The sequence below is a fragment of the Neoarius graeffei genome, chromosome 23, assembly GCF_027579695.1.
Source record: "Neoarius graeffei isolate fNeoGra1 chromosome 23, fNeoGra1.pri, whole genome shotgun sequence".
In the NCBI taxonomy this organism is placed as follows: Eukaryota; Metazoa; Chordata; class Actinopteri; order Siluriformes; family Ariidae; genus Neoarius; species Neoarius graeffei.
This window is the reverse complement of record NC_083591.1, coordinates 17,087,208-17,111,449: the sequence shown is the minus strand read 5'-3', so window position 1 is coordinate 17,111,449 and position 24,242 is coordinate 17,087,208. Positions and strand designations below refer to the sequence as shown.

The 24,242-nt window shown below is 41.1% G+C and overlaps 2 protein-coding genes across 5 annotated transcripts in view; one reads left to right on the top strand and one right to left on the bottom strand.

The window, feature by feature from the left end:
* Positions 1-8,804, top strand: part of LOC132871588 (myelin basic protein-like) — a 43,437-nt gene extending 34,633 nt beyond the window's left edge. For both annotated transcript variants that reach the window (XM_060905865.1, XM_060905864.1), the window contains one exon: positions 7,678-8,804. In XM_060905865.1, the coding sequence (XP_060761848.1) occupies positions 7,678-7,713 (36 nt within the window). In that variant the 3' untranslated portion in view covers positions 7,714-8,804. The remainder of the gene's footprint in view (positions 1-7,677) is intronic.
* An 11,746-nt stretch (positions 8,805-20,550) lies between these two features.
* Positions 20,551-24,242, bottom strand: part of LOC132871586 (zinc finger protein 236-like) — a 71,389-nt gene continuing 67,697 nt past the window's right edge. The window contains exons 30-32 of one of the 3 annotated variants that reach the window (XM_060905861.1): positions 22,783-22,912; positions 22,321-22,494; positions 20,551-21,410 (exon numbers count right to left, since the gene is read on the bottom strand). In XM_060905861.1, the coding sequence (XP_060761844.1) occupies positions 21,241-21,410; positions 22,321-22,494; positions 22,783-22,912 (474 nt within the window). In that variant the 3' untranslated portion in view covers positions 20,551-21,240. Of the gene's footprint in view, positions 21,411-22,320; positions 22,495-22,594; positions 22,683-22,782; positions 22,913-24,242 lie in introns of those variants that run through there. The other 2 variants (XM_060905862.1, XM_060905863.1) reach the window with 2 other exon arrangements.

Genomic DNA, 24,242 nt, shown 5'->3' with positions numbered 1-24,242 from the left:
AGGCTAATGGAATTAAATATTTACATTTACACTGGCTATCTTTCCCTTAAAGCCCTAGAAAGTCCAAAAACCTTTTGTAGTGAACATTTGCGTTGACATTAATAACCAAATCATTCACAGCACTATATTAATAAGTGAAAACAGTAGAACACTTTGAGCAGACGTGACTGTCGGAGAAACCACCCGATCCCCTCACCCCCTTCCCCAAATCTCTGGCTGTGGAAGAAGAAAGCTTTGTGCTTATGTTCTGCACCCTCAGTGTGCTTTAATGGCGTTACTCACACTTATTTGTCTTCTGAAACAAGAGTGCACACTCAACTGCCAATTTGCTACCGAGTGCGAGACTCCTCATGTCCCTCCATCACTAATCTCTCCCCTCATCTCTTGGTGTTTCTAAACTGTAAATGGTGCACACCTCTCTTAAGTGTGGATTAACATCAAAATTTTGTATAATTTCCCAAAAGACATCCTTCATTTGAATAATGCACTGTTTCGTTTTTGGTTTTTTTTGTCCCAATCCTCCTCCAGACAGTTTTACCTCCTACACAAACACCGCAGGTAGTTTCGCATGATTCACTGTGAACAAACGCAGAAACTGTCAGTTCTTTCCAGAGAGAAATTATGACAATTATGATTTGCATGACATTTGGGACAATTGCGGTACATTTTAGCACTAATATGCTCACGTTAAATGCATTTCCTGAAGAAAATAATGTGCTGGCTGAACCATCAACAGACGTTTTAATGTTCCTGATTAAAGGAAGGGAGAAAGTGAGAGGTGAAACACTCGCAGAAATTAAGAAAGAAACTGTAATTTTCCCTGACCTTAAAAACCTCTGTGTATAGTTTTCAGTATCTTATAAAGTTTTCACCAAAATGGCTGCTGAAGTGTACAGACAAGTTTTTAAGCCTATGTGTGGGTGAAATAAGTGTATGTGGGAACTGAGGTATAGTTTCCATTAGATCTCACACGTCTATTGCTGCTGCAGCTTGGAGGGCCGACTATATGTGTGCACGTGTATAGGATCTGCATGTGTACATTAGATAAAAAGTAGATACTCAGCAAAAGGACAGCAACAGGCATTTCATCAATATATCCAGGCAAACAATCTCAAAATATTTTACGTTAAACAGCATTTAGCAGACACTCTTATCCAGAGTGACATACAACATACCGAGAGCAACCTTGAGAGCAGTTGGAGGTTAGGTACCTTGCTTATGGGTACTTCTGCTGGTCCAGGGAACCAAACCAGCAACCTTTTGGTCCCAAAGCTGCTGCTCTAACCATTAGGCCATAGCTTACCCACACAAAAGATCTGAAACTAGCCCCCAAAAAGCCATTATCCAATCCATGTGTCCTCCTCCCAATCCTTGCAATATATCTTACAATAGAAAAGGTTCTATACATGTACACAGACGCACTGTCTGCACTTACACTTTACCTTTGCTTGCTTTGATATTTATTAGACTTAATCCTGTTTATTTACTATAAAACAAGATGTAGGAGGCCACTGAGTATTTTTAAACTTGCCAAATTTGGCGTAAAAACCATTAACTGTCCTGTCCATTGATCTTCCTTCACTGAACATGTTTATAGAACGAGCATGGGGCAGCATGATTCCTGCCCCAATGAGTTTCTATTAGCATTTGTTGCAGTTCCTGTTTTTAAACACTAGGTTCAATAATAACTCTGTGAAAGATAAGTGGGAAGGTGAACACGCTTCCCCATGATTGTGCAACAGCTAGAAAGGTGAGTAAATCAATAGAACAAATAGCAAAATCACAAAAAAGATTGATGTATAAATATAAACAGATAGAAAGATATCAAAGAGGCATAAATTTATAGAAAAATAGATAAGTAAAAATGATATATGTAATAGAAAATTAGGCAGATGTATACCTGTGTATACACAGATAGATGGGCAAAACAAATAGAGAGATAGATGTCATCCTGGAAGAGGCCACTCCCATCCGAATAGCAATGTTTCATTATAGGATGAAGGTGATCAGTCCGACAAACTTTGCGTTGATTTGCAGTGACACTTCATTCTAAGGAGACAAATGGAACCAAACCATGACAACAAAACAGAGCCACATTTGTTTTCCTTTAATTTTTCGCCCATTTGTAGGTATTATATAGGCAGATACAGTATCATTTAGATAGGTAGAAAAAAACATTATTTTTTAGTGAAATGTCAGTCAGAAGGTCAAACGCAGAAGTCTGTGATGTAAAGGGCAAAGCATTAAATCAGTCTGTAATGTAAATTCTATTAGCATTAAAGCTCACCCATAGTGGGAAAGAAATCTAAAAAGAAATCTGTGGGAAAGAAATCTAAAAAGAAATCTGTTAGATTTTGATCTGTCTGTACTGAAGAAGGTTGAATTGACAAAGGTATGATCGAGGAATGTAGTCCTCTGCCACCTAGGACATTCTGCACTACGGATCCAGGAGCAACATTCGCTGATACAGATATTCAGAGATGTTTCTCAGTTTATTGAAAGACAAGCAGGAGCATATATATCCACATTCAAGAGTGTGTTGCAGCTAAGTGATTGGAAGATGTGATTTCCGAAGCCAAGTTATCTGTGTATGACAGGGTGATGAAGCATTCCATAGCCTTATGAAAGCAGAAAGTAGATGTGCGAGTGAAGATAAGTTTCAAGGATTAACTGGAACTAGCGAAAACAATTAACAAACAAATTGTCCAAAACCAGTTGCAAGCATGCTAAACAGATATCTCAGTCAAGAACTCCTTATTGTCTTCATGGTTTCTCCTTGACAGTAATGTGATCAAACGCAAATAAAAGGGAGATGCTTGCTTAAGTCTTCTGTCTCTTAGCTTTTTCTTCAGCAACAAAAGACTATCTCTATCAGTAATCTCACACACGTCTTCTCTTGCCTTTCAGTCAAGATTTCAGCAAAGTCAAACACAGATGTATTATTTATATTTGATATACAGTACCTTGCAAAAGTATTCATCCCCCTTGGTGTTTGTCCTGTTTTGTTGCATTACAAGCTGGACTTAAACTGGATTTTGGGGGGGTTAGCACCATTTGATTTATACAATATGCCTACCACGTTAAAGGTGCACATTGGTGCATATTGTTAATTATCTTAACAATAATTAAGATGAAAAAACAGAAATCTGGAGTGTGCATAAGTATTCACCCCCTTTCATATGAAACCCCTAAATAAGAGTTGGTCCAACCAATTCACTTCATAAGTCACATAATTAGTTGATTAAGATCCACCTGTGTGCAATCAAAGTGTCACATGATCTGTCACATGATGTCTGTATAAATCAACCTGTTCTGGAAGGACCCTGACTCTGCTACACTACTAAGCAAGCAACATGAAAACCAAGGAGCCTCCAAACAGGTCAGAGACAAAGTTGTGGAGAAGTATAGATCAGGGTTGGGTCATAAAATATCCCAAACTTTGAATATCCCAGGGAGCACCATTAAATCCATTATTTAAAAAATGGAAAGAATATGGCACCACTACAAATCTGACAAGAGAAGGCTGCCCACCAAAACTCACAGACTGGGCAAGGAGGGCATTAATTAGAGATGCAACAAAGACACCAATGATAATGCTGAGGGAGCTGCAAAGATCCACAGTGGAGATGGGAGTATCTGTCCATAGGACCACTTTAAGCCATACACTCCACACAGCGGGGCTTTATGGAAGAGTGGCCAGAAAATAGTCATTGCTTAAAAAAACACACACACACACATTTGATGTTTGCCCAACACCATGTGGCAGACTCCCCAAACACATGGAAGAAGATTCTCTGGTCAAATGAGACAAAAATGGAACTTTTTGGCCATCATGGGAAATGCCATGTGTGGCGCAAACCCAACACCCTGAGAACCCTACATCCCTACAATGAAGTATGGTGGTGGCAGCATCATGATGTGGGGATGTTTTTCATATGCAGGGACAGGAAAGCTGGTCAGGACTGAAGGAAAGATGGATGGCACTAAATACAGGGCAATTCTGGAGGAAAACCTGTTTGAGTCAGCCAGAGGTTTGAGACTGGGATGAAGGTTCACGGTTTAGCAGGACAATGACCCTAAACATACTGTTAAAGCTCCACTGGAGTGGTTTAAAGGGAAACATTGGTTTTGGAATTACCTAGTCCAGGGGTTCCCAAACTTTTCCATGCCAAGGCCCCCCAAACAGCATTAGCTTCTGGCCGGGGACCCCCTTTGCAAACCCACAGACAATGCTACAAAATATGTAAAGAAACATCAACTTTTAGAATGTTTTCTCTTACTTTTATTCAATAATTGTTACGTTTGTTTAGCATAAGAATATTATTAACTAACATGTTTTCAACACAAATATTTTCGCACTGAACAATAAACTGTATAACCTCCTGTAGTACCTGATTCAACTCGTTATCCATCCTTTTTGCGACCAGTGCCTCGCGATGGAGCATGCAGTGTGTGGCCACTACATGCGGGGCCTTCTGCTTAATGAGAGCGGGCACTCCACTGATCTTCCCGGTCATTGCCTTGGCTCCGTCTGAACACACCCCCACACAATGGGTCCAGTCCAATCCATTAGACTCGATGTAATCGTCCAAAACTTGAAAAATGTCTTTCCCAGTAGTTCTTCTTTCAAGTGCTTTACAAAATAGTATTTCCTCCACAAATCTTTCCTGTGAAATAAATCTGATGTACACAAGCAGTTGGGCCTCATTGGATAAATCTGTGCTTTCATCCAGCTGAAGTGCGAAGTATTCGCTGGCTCTCACCTGCTCCAACAGCTGAGCAGATACGTCTTGAGCCATGTCACCAATCCGTCGGCTCACGGTGTTATCAGAGAGTGGGACAGCATTGATTTTTTTTGGCAGCATCCTCACCAAGCAATTCTCGGACAATGTCTTTGGTGGCTGGTAAAATCAAATCTTCTCCAATTGAGTGAGGTTTTTTAGCACGAGCAATGTGGTACAAGGCTAAAAATGATGCCTTCAGGGTTTGCTCAGGGACAGTAGCTTGCTGGGTGAATGCAGCAGATTGCCTGACCAAATGCTCTTCTTTGCATCTGAAGAAATCTACTGGTTTTTTCGGCATCTGTCGGATGTTTTTGTACCAAGTGACGCTGAAGTTTCGAAGGTTTTAAGCACTCGTTTGACAGGGTCTCCAGACAGACGACGCATTTTGGGCAATCATGGCCATTTTTCTGTATGGCTGTAAAGCCATACTTAACATATGCTGCCTCATATTTTCGGATTTTAGTTGGCCAGGACTTCTTAGTATTTTTCGCAGCAGTGTCCTCCACAGCAGGGCTGTTGGTTTGTTACTTCGGTCTCTTCTTCAAAAACCTGTCCATTTTGTGCTAGCAATACGCTAGCTTGAGGAGCAAAGCAGCTTGATAAATGGCGCAAACCGCAACATCACAGGCAATTGGAGAGATGAGCATGGCAAACAACGTTTCGATATGATGTATTATTATTAATAATTATATTTTGTAATAATGATTAAAAAATAATTACAATATATTTAATAATAATTATTTTTAAAAAGTATTTTTTTTCGCAATTTTTTTGTTATCGTCCCTCCAACTTTCTGAGGCCCCCCTAGCGCCCCCTGGCGGCCCCCACTTTGAAAACCACTGGCCTAGGCAAAGCCCAGACCTCAATCCAATTGAGAATCTGTGGCATAACTTGAAGATTGCTGTACACCACTGCAACCTATCTAACTTGAAGGAGTTGGAGCAATTTTGCCTTGAGGAATGGGCAAAAATCCCAGTGACTAGATGTGCTAAGCTAATAGAGACATACCCCAAGAGACTTGCAGCTGTAATTGTAGCAAAAGGTGGCTCTATTAAGTGTTGACTCGGGGTGTGTGAATACCTATGCACACTCCAGATTTCTGTTTGATTTTTTTTCATCTTAATTATTGTTTGTGTCACAGTAAAAAAAAAAAATGTGCACCTTTAAAGTGGTAGACATGTTGTGTAAATCAAATGGTGCTAAGCCCCCAAAAATCCATTTTAATTCCATCTTGTAATGCAATAAAACAGGACAAACACCAATGGGGGTGAATACTTTTGCAAGGCACTGTATTATCATGTCGAAGTATATCTGAAGTGAAGCACACAAGTGTATGTTTGATAGGTTAGTTTAAGTACTTGAGAAATGTACGCTAGTGTACTTTAGATACATTAGTACTGATACCAATCACCCATAACATTATGACCACTGACAGGTGAAGTGAATAACACTGATTATCTCATTACAGTGGCACCTGTCAAGGGATAGGATATATTAGACAGCAAAAGAACAGTCCGTTCTTGAAGTTGATATGTTGGAAGCAGGAAAAATGAGCAAGCATAAAGATCTGAGCGACTTTGACAAGGGCCAAATTGTGATGGTTAGATGACTGGGTCTGAGCATCTCCAAAATGGCACATCTTGTGGGGTGTTCCCGGTATGCAGTGGTTAGTACCTACCAAAAGAGGTCCAAGGAAGGACAACCGGCGAACCGGAGGCAGGATCATGGGTGTCGAAGGCTCAGTGATTTACACGGGGTACGAAGGCTAGCCCATATGGTCCAATCCCACAGAAGAGCTACTGTAGCACAAACTGCTGGAAAAGTTAATGCTGGCTGAAACAGAAAGGTGTCAGCATTAACTTTTTCAGTCGTTTGTGCTACAGTAGCTCTTCTGTGGGATTGGACCATATGGGCTCGCCTTCGTGCCCCATGCGAATCAATGAGCCTTTTGGCCTTCATAGTGTGGCCCTTGTCAAAGTTGCTCAGATCCTTATGCTTATCCATTTTTCCTGCTTCCAATACATCAACTTCAAGAACTGACTGTTCTCTTGCTGCCTAATATATCCCACCCCTTGACAGGTGCCATTGTAATACTATAATCAATGTTATTCACTTCAACTTTTAGTGGTCATAATGTTATGGCTGATCTTTAGTACATTTATAATTTAAGAGAAGTACAAAACCTATTGGCGGCACGGTGGTGTAGTGGTTAGCACTGTCACCTCACAGCAAGAAGGTCTGGGTTCGAGCCCCGTGGCCAATGAGGGCCTTTCTGTGCGGAGTTTGCATGTTCTCCCTGTGTCCGCGTGGGTTTCCTCCGGGTGCTTTAGTTTCCCCCACAGTCCAAAGACATGCAGGTTAGGTTAACTGGTGACTCTAAATTGACCGTAGGTGTGAATGTGAGTGTGAATGGTTGTCTGTGTCTGTCAGCCCTGTGATGACCTGGCGACTTGTCCAGGGTGTACCCCGCCTTTCGCCCGTAGTCAGCTGGGATAGGCTCCAGCTTGCCTGCGACCCTGTAAAACAGGATAAAACGGCTAGAGATAATGAGATGAGACAAAATCTATTATTTTCGATTTCATGAGTTCCTAAGCCTACAATGCCATCACCATCTTGGGAGTCCAAGAAAGCAAAACTGGCCATGCTCTCTGGCTTACAGCAACACTAGCCAATCATGGGCTCATGTAGCTCACTTATGCAGAAGAGGGCAAATAGCACTTTCTGTTTCTCCTGAAATGAAGACACATCTTCACATCTTTGTGACTGTTTACATAAAAGAACAAAGAAAGTTCATCCCTTCTCTTCTGACCTTTACATTCTTTCTCAATTGTGCTCTCTCTCTCTCTCTCTCTCTCTCTCTCTCTCTCTCTCCTTTTCTATCACCTACACACAGGGAGGAACCAGAGCAGCATCTCCGGCCAAACGCTGAGTTCCAGCTCTTTTATTATTCTCCATTAAAAATGATGACCCTGAACGGAGAGAAAGAAAAGAAGACGGAAGCTTTTTATTTCTCCACTTACACCTTTTTCTTGTTGGTGTCTCCTGCACTAACCTGAACAAGATCATGCTTGTCCTCTCTGTTGGTTCATATATTTATTTATGTCTATTTCTCTGTTCATTGAGTTCAGCGTGGTCAGATCCTCCGCTACCGTCCCTTGGTATGTCTCTCCCTGTCTTTTGAGTTTTTGGAGAACATGAGGCACTGAGAACCTTTTGAGGAAAGCTTTCTGATTAGGATTAGAAACTAACAATTAGGGCATTATATCGCTGAGGATAAAATTATGACTGGTTTAATAAGTTTATTCTTGTTATATTGTCAGATTGTGAAATTATTAGCTAATTGCAAAGGCTTGTTTAATACACAGTGAGCTAGCTAGCTAGTCTAGCTCATCATGGTAGCTAGGACTTTCTAGTTACAGATGAGCTAACTTAGCATGCAAGCTGAGTGTCAAAAAATCTTGCTAAGTCACATGATGACAAAAAATTACCTCAAAAGGTTGTAGTGCATCATTTATATTACTGAATATTAGTCTTGTGGCACTGTCTTTGTCTCAGGAGTCAATGTGGCTAGCATTTGGCATTTAACAGCTTATTTATCTTATGTAGTTTCTTCATAGCTTCGTGCAGTCTCGTCTCAAACTCGCTCTTCCTTACTGTGTCAGTGGATCTGACTGCAAATTGTAGCGCTAAAAAGTGCAAAGTAACAGAAATGTCGTCTCTTGTTGATTTTCAGTCACAGGGTTTCTAAACTTTTGTTCATGTTTAGTCACTGCATCTGCCATTCTCTCTCTCTCTGTCTCTCTCTGTCTCTCTCTCTCTGTCTCTCTCTCTGTCTCGCACCTCTTTGGCCTTCAACTACTTCTTTAAGCTTTACAAATAAAACCAACCCCCAAATAAGACATGGACACAGCTAGCATAAAAAAGCCATAGATACAGTATTATGCATGTGTTTGTCAGTTAGACTGCTAATGGAGTGAAGGGAATCATTAAAATGCAAATAAAGGAGACATATATGTGTCACTGGCTGTCTTTTTTTCCTCCTTTAATCATGTATGTGTGTTAGAAATAAGGGAAAGAAAATCTCAGTGTGTGTGTGTGTGTGTGTGTGTGTGTGTGTTAGTTCACAAGCCTGAATAAACACCATTCTGTGTGTTGGTCTAAACCCTATTGACACAAATCACATTAAAAAAAATACACAATATTATACTGTATATGAAACAATACCCAGTTGTCTGTGTTCATAAGAAATGAAATGTGGTCATCTTAGATTATTTAAATTTGTCATTTTAGCCAGTAGCCTACATACAGTATCAGCTTAATGCTTAAAGCTTAATGCTTAAAGCTTAATGCGAGTATATACACCAATCAGCCATAACATTATGACCACTGATAGGTGAAGTGAATAACATTATCTCATTACAGTGGCACCTGTCAAGGGGGTGGGATATATTAGGCAGCAAAAGAACAGTCAGTTCTTGAAGTTGATGTGTTGGAAGTAGGAAAAATGGGTAAAGTGTAAAGATCTGAGTGACTTTGACAAGAATAAAATTGTGATGGCTAAATGACTGGGTCTGAGCATCTACAAAATGGCACATCTTGTGGGGTGTTCCTGGTATGCAGTGAACTTTTAGTACCTACTAAAAGTGGTCCAAGGAAGGACAACCAGTGACAGGGTCATGGAGGATCATTGATTCACATGGGGCATGAAGGCTAGCCCATATGCTCAATAAAGATTTGAACATTGCAGTGTCAATCCTAAAAGCTGACAACCCTGAATCCCAATCCCAGTCAGAAGAATGCAGAAAGAACCCAGTGGCAAAACCTGTAGCACTGAAAAAAAGGCAAACGCACTAATTCACTGATGAGTCAGTGCTAACTTTGGTGCTGATTAGCCTCTTAATTATCTCCATTTTTCTTGTTCAATTGACAGCACATTTCTGATTAAATCTGTCTTATTACTGTGCAGATTTAATTTCTTTAATTACATTTTCCACAGGGGCGGCATGGTGGTGTAGTGGTTAGTGCTGTCGCCTCACAGCAAGAAGGTCCGGGTTCGAGCCTCGTGGCCGGCGAGGGCCTTTCTGTGCGGAGTTTGCATGTTCTGTCTGTGTGGGTTTCCTCCGGGTGCTCCGGTTTCCCCCACAGTCCAAAGACATGCAGGTTAGGTTAACTCAGGGGTGGGCAAACTTTTTGGCTCAGGGGCCACATTGACTTTTGAAATTTGCCAGGCGGGCCGGGCCAACACCAAATTCATACATATCGAACATAAACCGGAAAAGCTTTAGTGTTATTGTAAGGCCTTCACTGACAGAGACCCAAATGCAGATCAGATTGACATTTATTTTAGTTCTCAGTCAACAAAGGCAGAGCAGAAAAATGCTTGCAGTTCAATAGATTGGCACTGGATCCATCCAGAAAAGTAATACACACACACACACACACGTGACAGTAAGAAAAGTAGCACACTTAATTCTTAAATTACATCTTTGAGCTGCCAGGATGAGTAGGATGCCAGTGTATTTGTATATTTGTATCATTTTATACATACAACTAAATTGCATAGCATTAAATTGAACTAAATTACATATCATTTTTGTACATTTCACTGAACTCGTAGATTTACACCTGAGTGTTTTTTTTTAACCATCCACTTCCAGCCTGCCAGTACAACCAACCACCATTAGTAGGAGAGGTACCACACCATTCCAAAATGTTTGCAGTTCAACAGTTTGGGTACCACACCATGCCAACATATTTGCAGTTCAATGGTTTGGCACTGGATCCATCCAGCCCATAAAATCAGACAAAACAGCTCAAGAAAGCAAAAAACTCCAAACTGGTTTTCAGGTTCAAAGTCACTTACTGAAATATTTCCAGTCCTCAAAAAATCAAAACACAGGTTCCAAACAGGTTTTCATATTCCAAAAGGCCACTCATAGATCAGAATAACCTCCACAGGCAAAAGTCCAGGAACAGATATAAGCAGAAGCAAGGTCAGCTGCTCATAATACACCTATAATAGCAGACAGGGACATAAATGAGGGGCGGAGCAGACACCCAAAAGCACATGGTACTTAAAAACAAACACCAGCACTACAGCAGCCACCCACGACAACCAAAATTACTAAGAGTTATACTTTTTATATTATTATGTCTGTAAACATGTGACTACCATCTTATTACAGCTCCAACATAGTTTTAAAAAGAGAAAGTGTTAATACTCACATTCACTCAGCAACCGCTGAGCTGTATTCGTCCGTGCTTGCGCTGACTGGTTGTTAGCATAATTAGCATGCTTGGAGGAAAAGTGCCATTTGATGTTATATTCCTTTAAAACTGCAACGGTTTCTTTACAAATAAGGCATACAGCCTTTGATCGGACTTCAGCAAAAAAATATTTAGTTGTCCATTCTTTATTGAACATCCTGCACTCACTGTCCACTTTTCTTTTTTTAGGACCACTCATTGTAAAGTTTTATCCTGTATTCTCGAGATCATCAGTGGCACGGGTGCCAGAATGACTTCCATGGCACGCGCTGCACCACTCTGCAAATGTAATCTCGCGTGAATACAACTGACTGGAAAGTCGGATCTCTAGAACACCTGTCTACGTGATAACACTGACGCTTATAGTTTATAGATCTGCTCAATCATGTTTATATGATTGTCTTCCGCGGGCCGGATTAAAAACGCCAACGGGCCGGATGTGGCCCGCGGGCCGTAGTTTGCCCACCTCTGGGTTAACTGGTGACTCTAAATTGACCGTAGGTGTGAATGTGAGTGTGAATGGTTGTCTGTGTCTATGTGTCAGCCCGGTGCTGACCTGGCGACTTGTCCAGGGTGTACCCCGCCTTTCGCCCGTAGTCAGCTGGGATAGGATAGATTAGGGATAAAATTAGCTCATGTTTTAAGTCGTTCAAATTCTGTAAAGCTGCTTTGCGACAATGTTTATTGTTAAAAGCACTATACAAATAAACTTGACTTGACTTGACCCTGTAGAACAGGATAAAGCAGCTAGAGATAATGAGATGAATGAGATGAGAAATGAAACTATTATAAAGACAAGAAGCATGATTAGTTCCTAGAAATCCCCTTCGGAATGCCTAGAAAAAGTTCAGCTCTGGAGAAGGTGGGGAAAAGTGCAATAAAATGAAAATTTCTTCATTGAACTTTCTGTCAGGGCTTTGTCATAAAACATTATTCATTCACTTCGAACCCTTAGTGATAAAACACATTTAAATTCTACCTTGAACATTTCTTTGGCCTGAGGAAGCTTGATGACATTTGAAAGTTTATGGATCTCTTCTGTGAGAAATTAGAGGACTTGATCATTATGTATCACTTCAGCTGAAGGAAAATTGTTGGTGTTATAATAGCTCTCTAAGGGACAGTCTGTGGAATTTTACAGGCAGGCAGGTGTTGTGTTTTGCATTGAAAATACGTTTGCCTTTAGAGACAATACATGCCATATTTATCTGGCTTCCTGCTCATATCCGGGGAACTAAATATCCTGCTTCTGGCAATCACAAAAAAAAGGTACTTTTGAGCAGTTTCAGAAATGTAGTTGCTCTCGGTCCTATCACTTTATCTTGATGCTGTCTTCATTATGAGCCTGGGGGAAATAGAGAATAGTCAATAAAAAGAAAGTGTGCAGGCTGATTAAACTGGCTATTACAGGATAATGACAGCTCTAGTTGGCTTATAAATCCTTAATTTATATCCACATATGCCACAAATTTCCTGATGTCTATTATATAATTATATACATGACCTAATAATGTGATCATATTGCCAAAGTGTGATGGAAAGTTGTGAGTCCTGGATTAATTTATAGCAGAAACGAGGGCTAAACAAGAACTATAATAAATATTTTATTAGAGAAGACCCGAAAAATAATTACCATCCAAACAGGGCAACAGGAAGAAAAGACCCCAGTGACTTTCTGACAGAGAGAACGTTGTCTTGGAGAAAGTAGTCCATAGTTGTTGTTGTTGCTTTTGCTTCAACAAAGATGAAAATATTCCAGAAACCAGACCAAAAAACAGGCAATGCTCACCAACATGTTCTTTCTTGCAAAGTTCTATACACACCTCTGTGGCAGAAATCAGTAAAACACTTCAGAGGTAGGTCACCTAAACTCAGAATATGCTCCTGCGTGAAACTGAATATTTTATAACCATTCCTTATGGGTTGCTTTTCAAATGCTTTTTGAAACGTTCCAGGAAACAGTTATGAGAGTTTTAAAAAGGTATATACTAACCACTTTATTGTGAACGTCTGTACACCCGATCATTCATGCTAAAATTATGCAATCAGCCAATCATGTCGCAGCAGCATAATGCACAAAATCATGAAGATCCAGTGTCTTGCAAAAGTATTCATCCCCCTTGGTGTTTGTCCTGTTTTGTTTCATTACAAGTTGGGATTAAAATGGATTTTTGGAGGGTTAGCATCATTTGATTTACACAACATGCCTACAGCGTTAAAGGTGAAAATTGTTGTTTCATTGTGACACAAACAATAATGAAGGTGCACATTGGTGCATATTGTTAATTATCTTAACAATAATTAAGATGAAAAAACAGAAATCTGGAGTGTGCATAAGTATTCACTCTCTTTCATATGAAACCCCTAAATAAGAACTGGTCCAACCAATTCACTTCATAAGTCATGTAATTAGTTGATTAAGATCCACCTGTGTGCAATCAAAGTGTCACATGATCTGTCACATGATCTGTATAAATCAACCTGTTCTGGAAGGACACCAAAGATAACACTGAAGGAGCTGCAAAGATCCACAGCGATCTGTCCATAGGAACTTTAAGCTGTACACTCCATAAAGCAGGGCTTTATAGAAGAGTGGCCAGAAAAAAAGCCATTGCTTAAGAAAGCATGTTTGGAGTTTGCCCAACAGCATGTGGCAGACTCCCCAAACACATGGAAGAAGATTCTCTGGTAAAATGAGACTAAAATTTATCTTTTTGGCCATCATGAGAAAGGCCATGTGTGGTGCAAACCCAACACCCTGAGAACACCATTCCAACAGTGAAGCATGGTGGTGGCAGCATCATGATGTGGGGATGTTTTTCATCTGCAGGGACAGGAAAGCTGGTCAGGACTGAAGGAAAGATGAATGACGCTAAATACAGGGCAATTCTGGAGGAAAACCTGTTTGAGTCGGCCAGAGGTTTGAAACTGGTACGAAGGTTCACGTTCCAGCAGGACAATGACCCTAAACATACTGCTAAAGCTACACTGGAGTGGTTTAAGGGGAAACATTTAAATGTCTTGGAATCGCCTAATCAAAGCCCAGACCTCAATCCAATTGAGAATCTGTGGCATAACTTGAAGATTGCTGTACACCAACGCAACCCATCTAACTTGAAGGAGTTGGAGCAGTTTTGCCTTGAGGAATGGGCAAAAATCCCAGTGGCTAGATGTGCTAAGCTAATAGAGACATACCCCAAGAGACTTGCAGCTGTAATTGCAGCAAAAGGTGGCTCTACAAAGTATTGACTTTGGGGGTGGGGGTGAATACCTATGCGCACTTCAGATTTCTGTTTTTTCATCTTCATTATTGTTTGTGTCACAATAAAACAACAATTTTCACCTTTAAAGTTGTAGGCTTGTTGTGTAAATCAAATGGTGCTAACCCCCCAAAAATCCATTTTAATTCCAGCTTGTAATGCGACAAAACAGGACAAACACCAAGGGGGATGAATATGTTTGCAAGACACTGTATACATCAAGTGCTTCAGTTAATGTTCACATCAAACATCAGAATGGGGGAAAAATCTCACTGCGATCTCATTGACTTGTCATGGTGGGACTGTTGGTGGCAGTTTCTAGAGTTTACACAGAAAGGTGTGAAAAACAAAAAACATCCAGTGAGCAGCAGTTCTTAAGGTAGAAATGTCGAAGGAGAATATCCAGACTGATTCAAGCTGACAGAAAGTCACAGTAACTCAAGTAACCACTTTTTTTTAATAACCGTGGTGCACAGAAAAGCATCTTGAAATGCACAACATGTCAAAGTTTTGGTTGATAGGCTACAGCAGCTGAATACCACATTATGCTCCACTCATATTTGACAAGAAATGCACAAGAAACTGAAGAATATTCATCTTAATGAATCATCATCAGCATTTCTCATAGTTGAGAAAAGGTCGAGGATGTTTTCTTCTTTCACAGCTTAGAAGTTCTATCCTTGAAAGGCTTGAAATATTTTTCCATGGAAATTGCCCAGTGATGTTCGGATTGCTGTTTTAATGTTGTTGTCACTTATTGTGTGCTTGGAGCCGTTATCTTAGAAAGATGGTTGCAAATCCCATAATCCCAGCATACGTGGCACTTCTGCTGTAGTCTGGTTCCATGGCACAGAGGTGGCCTGAGATGATGGGGAATTCAGAGATGTTGCATCTGGACCAGATTTAGCTTGGACCCTTACCTTCAACCATGGCAAAAAGACTGGCCCTACCAGTGGCCAAAGCTCCACGGCGTGGCTCTCGGGATCACTGGGTCACGCAAGCCCTCCCACCACAGTAAGGTACCAAAGCTTACCTTGGCTGGCTCTATAGAGGAGCAAGTGTAACAAAAGGTAATCTTCAATCCACTATTCCAATGATTTCCAGGCTGTGGCTTAAGGGAAATGCCCCTGATATTAACAATAATGTGTAGTCCCATGGGTGATGGTGAGGTAATTTGGCTTTCTTGAATACTTCAGCCACTGAAATCCTTGTTGATATAAAGAATTTCACTGTGAGTACAGTGACTACTAACCGCGAGCTGGCCTAATGGTTAGTGTGTCTACCTCTCAACTGGAAGATCATGAGTTCTATTTGTGGTTGGGTCATACCAAAGACCATCTTAAAAATGGTACCTACTGCCATCTAGCAAGGCATGCTACAATACAGATATAAGTAGAGAGTCAAACTCTTCCAGTTATCAGAGGACTAGCCCCCCACTGTAACCCTAGGTATGTGAGAGGCTGAGGGCTATGGAGATTGGTGCTGAACCAATGTGCCTCAAAAGACTGGTTAGTACTGGGACAGGAGACTGCCTGGGAAGACCAGGTCCTGGCACAGGGACTTTGACTTTTCTGACAGTCACTAGCACTGGGGACTCCAAGCTTTTAATTTTCCATCATTGCAGAAAATGGTGAGTAAATGTGAAGCAAAACTGGCTGCTGTAAGATTAGTATAATCATAAGTCACTGTCGCCTCCGGTACTTTGGTCATGTGATCCATATGCTGGACCATAGGCTCCCAAAATATCTGCTTAACTGGACACCCTCCCACGGCACTCACAGTATAGGCTGCCTTCAAATAAATCTGTGGTACTCATTAGAGTACCACAGATTTATCATTAGCATGATATGGAGGTGTTCTTGGGGGATCCTTGTAATTGGGACATGGGGATATGCTGTGCTAAAGACATACATGAGTGGCATCACCTCCTATCACGTTCTCTGGTGCACCTACAATAGTGAGCAGGCAGAGCTGCTCTTCTGAGTGGCTATAGACCTAACCAAGGTATAAGAGACAAGGTATGCAGGAAATGGTGGAATTATCCAAGGCCAAGATAGTACTGTAAGGCACTCAGGGGACTGAGTGATGAAATTATTTAGAATGTATGCACATAAATTACATTAAAAGAGGAATAGAAAATGTTTAGTTTATCTGTTTTGCTTTCAAACCCTTAATTTACTTGGTAAAACAAACCAAAATAAACCTTGCGACTATCCACTTTGTCAGTTCTGGTTGTTGGATAGGTTAATTTATTTATTTATTTATTTTTGCCCACCCTGACATGACACTGGGAACCTATCTAAGCCTAAGGTCATATTGACTGAAAGTGTCTGGGACAATGTCCGAGTTGGTTATTGATTCTTCATGTTCTGCCATCCATTAAAAGCAGTTTGTGGTGGGGTTTTTTTTGGTCAGATTGTTGGCAGCAGCAGAAGTTAATTAGCAGTGCAGTCATGGATGTAGTGGAGAAATACATCAAAATGACTGACAAGATTCTCTGTGCTTATACAGTGCTCAGTGTAAATGAGTACACCCCCTTTGAAAAGTAACATTTTAAACAATATCTCAATGAATACAAACAATTTCCAAAATGTTGACAAGAGAAAGTTTAATATAACATCTGTTTAACTTATAACAGGAAAAAGTAAGGTTAATAATATAACTTAGATTACACATTTTTCAGTTTTGCTCAAATTAGGGTGGTGAAAAAATGAGTACACCCCACAACAAAAACTACTACATCTAGTACTTTGTATGGCCTCCATGATTTTTAATGACAGCACCATGTCTTCTAGGCATGGAATGAACAAGTTGGCGACATTTTGCAACATCAATCTTTTTCCATTTTTCAACAATAACCTCTTTTAGTGACTGGATGCTGGATGGAGAGTGATGCTCAACTTGTCTCTTCAGAATTCCCCAAAGAAAATAATTTCTTTATACCACAAAGGTGAAGGCTACAAGAAGATCAGCAAAGTTTTACTTATCAGTCAGAATACTGTAGCAAAAGTGGTACAAAAATTTAAGAAAGATGGAACTCAGGCACGTGCACACATAGGGCTTTAGGGGTGCTTGAGCCCCTGCCCTTTTTGCCTCGAATTAAATGTTGCCCTTTTAAAATAATAATAATAATCCTAATAATAAATAATACAGTCCTGTTAGAAGTTTAAAACAACGGCGGTACAAAAACTCCACGGCAATCTACCAGTGTTCTTGTAATCCGGGGTGGTTGTGTGCGTTGAGCTGCCGCTTCTCTGTGCATTGCTGCTCCGCTCGAGTGCGGCCAGAGAGAGGGGGCGCGCGGACTGAGTGAGAGGGAAGAAGCCGCTGCGCTGCCACAGTGATAACAGAAGAGATGCGACAGTGAGGCAGCTTGAACATGTGAGTTATGGTCTAACAGTTAGCCCTTTCAAACTGTATGTACATGACATTTGGTCGTTTGTAGGGCTACTGACATTTGTGCGAGTAATTTAAGTCTCTGTAGTTTAATAATCTGCTTGTTAACTGACGTGACCTGACCTGTTACTGTTCACAATCGATTGCCTCGGTGTACATGCAAGTATCATATATCATCGGGAAGCTTACATTCTCCTCTTGTATATATAACTAGTCGTCGACCTCTTCCACAACATGCTCAAATCAAATGTGGGTTATGTTTCAGAAAAAAACAAAAGCTTGTGGGGCGGCACGGTGGTGTAGTGGTTAGCGCTGTCGCCTCACAGCAAGAAGGTCCTGGGTTCGAGCCCTGGGGCCGGCGAGGGCCTTTCTGTGTGGAGTTTGCATGTTCTCCCCATGTCCGCGTGGGTTTCCTCCGGGTGCTCCGGTTTCCCCCACAGTCCAAAGACATGCAGGTTAGGTTAACTGGTGACTCTAAATTGACCGTAGGTGTGAGTGTGAATGGTTGTCTGTGTCTATGTGTCAGCCCTGTGATGACCTGGCGACTTGTCCAGGGTGTACCCCGCCTTTCGCCCGTAGTCAGCTGGGATAGGCTCCAGCTTGCCTGCGACCCTGTAGAAGGATAAAGCGGCTAGAGATAATGAGATGAGATGAGACAAAAGCTTGTGAAAAATGTACTCAGAAGCCTATGCAAAGAAGAGAGGCTCTCTGATCTCCTTTTCCTCTCGATTGAAAAAGACATACCCATAAATCACAATGAGGTCATTAATATCTACAGGGACATGGCCCCCAGAAGGTTACTGCTTTAAGGCCCCTGGAATGTTCGGCTTCTACCTTATGAGAGGAAGGACTGATTTTTATCATTTTGTCCATTAGGCTATTTATTTATTTGTTCAAAGTTCAGGTTTCACTGTTCAATGTTAAATCTTTAACAATAAAAAAGCCTAATAATGCACCAGTGTTTTATTGCTTTGCATGTCTTCCAAGCCTATGACAATGTGAGTGACAATTTTGCTGACACAAAAGAAATGGCAATTGCATATCACTTTCACCAACACAGGACACATAGCTAAGTACTTACCTTCCTATTAGTACGTTAATTTTAATTCTACATTTCCATATTTTGGAAAGGACCGGGAAAAAAATCATGCACTTGCTGCCCTTTTTCTGACTTTGAGCCCCTGCCCCTCTATAATCCTGTGCACGTCCCTGATGGAACTGCAACCATCTTACAGAGACGTCCAGGTCATCCACGGAAGTTAACACCTCGACAGGAGCGTCTTCTGATGAGAAGGGTTGAAGAAAATCGGCATGCAAGTTCACTGCAGTTATCAAAAGAAGTAGAAAGCCAAACCGGGGTGACTATTTCCCGTGACACAATACAGCATACACTGCAGAGGAATGGCATGCATGGATGCTGTCCACAAAAGAAGCCTCTCCTAAAGCCCAGGCACAAAAAAGCCCGCCTAGAGTTTGCCAGGGCCCATGCTGACAAAGATGAAGACTACTGGGACTCTATACTCTGGAGTGATGAGACCAAGATAAATGTTTTTGGAACTGATGGCTTCAAAACTGTATGGTGTCGCAAAGGTGAGGAATACAAAGAAAAATGCATGGTGCCTACAGTGAAACATGGTGGTGGCAGTGTCCTTATGTGGGGCTGCATGAGTGCTGCTGGTGTCGGGGAGCTGCATTTCACTGATGGAATCATGAATTCACAGATGTATTGCTCTATACTGAAAGAGAAGATGCTACCATCACTCCGTGCCCTTGGTCGTCATGCACTTTTCCAACTTGATAATGATCCTAAACACACATCTAAGGCCACTGTTGGATTTCTGAAGAAGAACAGGGTGAAAGTGATTCAGTGGCCAAGTCTGTCTCCTGATCTGAACCCAATCGAACACCTATGGGGAATTCTGAAGAGACAAGTTGAGCACCACTCTCCATCCAGCATCCAGTCACTAAAAGAGGTCATTGTTGAAGAATGGAAAAAGACTGATGTTGCAAAATGTCGCCAACTTGTTCATTCCATGCCTAGAAGACTTGGTGCTGTCATTAAAAATCATGGAGGCCATACAAAGTACTAGATGTAGTAGTTTTTGTTGTGGGGTGTACTCATTTTTTCACCACCCTAATTTGAGTAAAACTGAAAAATGTGTAATCTAAGTTTATATTATTAACCTTACTTTTTCCCGTTATAAGTTAAAGATGTTATATTAAACTTTGTCTTGTCAACATTTTTGAAATTGTTTGTGTTCATTGAGATATTGTTTAAAATGTTACTTTTCAAAGGGGGTGTACTCATTTACACTGAGCACTGTATATTCAGGCCTTGACCGTCCTCCAAAGAGGTGTCAGTGTGGACTCTGAGTGCCCCTAGCTGGAGCAGCCCTGTCCCATGGTTCAAATGCTTGCAGGTTGATGATGAAGGCACTGTACGGTATGGCGGCATTGTATGCCTGTTGGTAACTTCTGATACATTCTGTGGTACAGTCCACTATTCAGTGTAGTAGGTGCATCTCAGAAGGGCTTTGACCCCGACAAGGTCATCCTAGTGGTATGCTATTGGTCACGCTTTTTTTTTTTAGCATAATTTTAACACTATGCTATCATCATGTGCCTCCACATGAGCTCACAGGCTCTCCAGAGGAACCACATGTAGGCTTTGTATTAAATTTGGTACATAGTATTAATTGTTTTATTACTTAAGGTTTACTGTTTATTAGGATTTAGGTATTTTCTCTTAGTCTGGATTTGCTCACTCTACCACCTCACCCTCAAAAACCAAACTTCCACAATTTAAAAAAAAACATTTATTTTTAAATACTTCTGAATGTTACAAAATGCAAATCTGACAAAGTATACAGCTTAATGTTTATACACTGGCAAAGCCACCAATGAAATGAGGCTCCAACACTGATATGATCATGTCTTGCCTATAAATTATTTACACCCAACAGTACACTGATTTAAAAAAAAAGATTTATATAAAGAAATTATGTAACATCAAGGTTTTCTTTTAAAGAAATCCAATTATTATCAGTAAAACACTGCCACTTTGTCAGGTGGAGCATTTTTTTTTTTAATTCTGCAGCATTTTATTAAGTTGTCAAATTTCTAGGCTTTAAGGTGTTTATAATGAAACATCAATCACTCTGAAGTCGGACTGATAAAAAGCATGCAAATCTGATCTTGAGGTGTTTCAAAGTGTGTGTAACTTAAAATATGTACAGTATGTGAATGGCTTAATCACTGGAGAGAATGTGTGTGTGTGTGTGTGTGTGTGTGTGTGTGTGTGTGTGTGTGTGAGTGAGAGAGAGAGAGAGAGAGAGAGAGAGAGAGAGAGAGAGAGTGTGAGAGTTGCATGATGAGTAGGAGATACTAGATGATGCATAGGAAGTAGAGGATGAGTGTTTAGGATTTAGTGAATGACTCCATGATGTAAGGGGTGGGGCTATAGAATTCAGATTAAGTAGACATTAGTAGGTGAGTGTGTAGGGTGTAGTGGACAATCATGTACATTCAGGGTTTTAGGGGAAGACGTTGGCAATGGGGCACTGCCAGTCTGACGATGTCTCCTGTTCTGTCGTGTGCAGTTGCAGTCCTGCTGGAGTTTCATTTCCGGGAGGTGGAGCCTGTGCTGCCTCAGAAACGCTCTCCTGCTCTTGCTCTGCCTCCGTTCCCTCCTCCGTCTGCTTACCTGAGACACACGCACAGATGCACATCCGGTCCAAAAAAATAAGGGCTGATAAAGAGGTCTGTAGGGAACAGGTTATAATGTCCAAGTAATAAAAGTATTTGAGTATAAGTGTATGGTGTAGGGCATAAATGTGCAGGACAGATGTGTTCGTGTCTAGTAGGGTGGAAGGTGTTTCGGGATGAGTATAGGATGTAGGGGATGGATGTGTAGGGTTTTGGGGACAAGTACTTTAAAGGATTTAGCTGAATTATAGCAGGAGGAAGAGGCTGGATACTAAGCAATTTTAAAAATACTTGTCACCATGTCACTTTCTATCAGATTTTTATAAAGTAAACTCTGAACAAATTCATTGACTTGCCTAGCCCCGCCCACTTTCATAAGGTATGCTCTGCTTTGTCGTTGTCGGTTTTTACTGATGAAAAACGAGCACACGTACCACGTACTTTGTGTCTCGTGTTGAATATAGAGATGTTAATGTGTCTCATTAACTCCATAACTCTGACCATAGGAGGATCAGAGTTATGGAGTCGTGAGCGCTTAGCTGCTCTAATGCATCACTGTCATTACTAAATTGTTCACCATCATTACAAATGTCCTGTGGAATACACTTCTTTTATTTATTGCCTCTCTGTAATTTAGTTCTTTTCCACTTTGTCATTATAAACAAGGTATAATATAATATTTTATATTATCTCACACACATGCCTCCCCCAGGTGACTAAATTGTTGTTTCATTATGCTGTCTTCATCAAGGTAAGTTTTTGTAATATAATATAAAATATTATATTATATTATACCTTGTTTATAATGACAAAGTGGAAAAGAACTAAATTACAGAGAGGAACTTCATCAACACCAACTCTGTGTGTGTGTGTGTGTGTGTGTGTGTGTGTGTGTGTGTGTTACTCACCAAAGCCATGTGACCTTTTCATGTGAAGCTTCATGTTGCTCTTCTGCGTAAAGCTGATGCTACACACCTCACACTTATAAGGCTTCTCTCCAGTGTGTTTGACGGTGTGTATATGGAGTGCGCTCTTCTGATTAAACGCTTTATCACACTGCTCACACTTATAGGGCCGCTCACCTGCTCCACACACACACATTAAACACAAATTAAAAGCCAGAACAATTTAAAAAATAATGAGAAAATAATTAAAAGTGAAATTTGATTGAAAACACCTCACCAGTGATTTTAGACCTATTCTACAGTCTGTAAGCTGAGGACAGCAACTCTAATTCTAATGTACCTTTTTCCCTTCATATTCCTGTAAACTGATCATAAACAGCCTACTGTAAAAGCACGAACATTTCTACAATTATACCTAATAATAATCTATCTAGTTTATATATTTAAAGTAAAACTTTTTCGTACCTGTGTGTGTGCGGATGTGTCTCTCCAGCTGGCTTGGTTTGGCAAATGCTTTTTCACACCTAAAACACTTAAACACACGCGGCTTTTGAGAGCTCAAAGATGGACCGTTCGTGTGGACAAACTCATGCTCCTGCAACACACACACAGGGTTATAATCCATAATTGACATTACTGTGAACCTATTTCAGTCTATATATAATACATACAATATATAATGCATGTACGTTAATTTTATATATATATATATATATATATATATATATATATACATACACACACATATACACACACACACACATTATATATATATATATATATATATATATATATATATATATATATATATATATATATATATAAATCTCTTTCTCACCCCCGGCGGGGGGTGGGGGGTATCCATGTCATCCTCAAGCTCGGGTCCTCTACCAGAGGACTGGGAGTTTGAGGGTTCTGCGCAGTATCTTCGATGTTCCTAGGACTGCGCTCTTCTGGACTGAGGCTTCAGATGTTGTTCCTGGGATTTGCTGGAGCCACTCTCCCAGTTTGGGGGTTACTGCCCCAAGTGCCCCCACTACCACGGGGACCACGCAACCCTTGACCTTCCACATCCATTCCAGCTGCTCTTTCAACCCTTGATACTTCTCAAGTTTCTCATGTTCCTTCTTCCTGATGTTGGCGTCAGCTGGGATCGCCACATCTATCACCACCACCCTCTTCTGCTCTTTGTCCACCACCACTATGTCCGGTTGGTTAGCCAGGATCTGTTTGTCAGTCTGGAAGCTGAAGTCCCACAGAACCTTGGCCCTGTTGTTCTCAGCCACCTTCTGTGGTATGGCCCATTGGGACTTGGGTACTTCTATTCCATACTGGTTGCAGATGTTCCTGTATACTATCCCAGCCACTTGGTTGTGCCTCTCCATGTACGCTGATCCAGCTAGCATCTTACATCCTGCTACTATGTGGTGGACTGTTTCAGGGGCTTCTTTGCACAGTCTGCATCTTGGGTCTGATCTACTCTGGTAGATCCTGGCCTCTATGGCTCTTGTGCTTATGGCCTGTTCTTGTGCTGCCATGATTAGTGCCTCTGTGCTGTCTGTCAGTCCTGCATTATCCAGCCACTGGTAGGATTTCTTGATATCAGCCACTTCCTCTATCTGAAGGTGGTACATGCCATGTAGGGGTTTGTCTCTCCAGGTTGTCTGTTCCTCCTCCTCCTCTGCACTCTCATCAGGGTTCTGCTGCCTGAGACATTCACTTAGCAGTTCATCCTTTGGGGCCATCTTTCTGATGTATTCTCGGATTTTCGATGTTTCATCCTGGACCGTGGTCTTGATGCTCACTAGCCCTCGGCCTCCCTCTTTCCGCTTAGTGTATAGTCTCAGGGTGCTGGACTTGGGGTGGAACCCTCCATGCATGGTGAGGAGCTTTCTAGTCTTGATATCTGTGGCTTCTATCTCCTC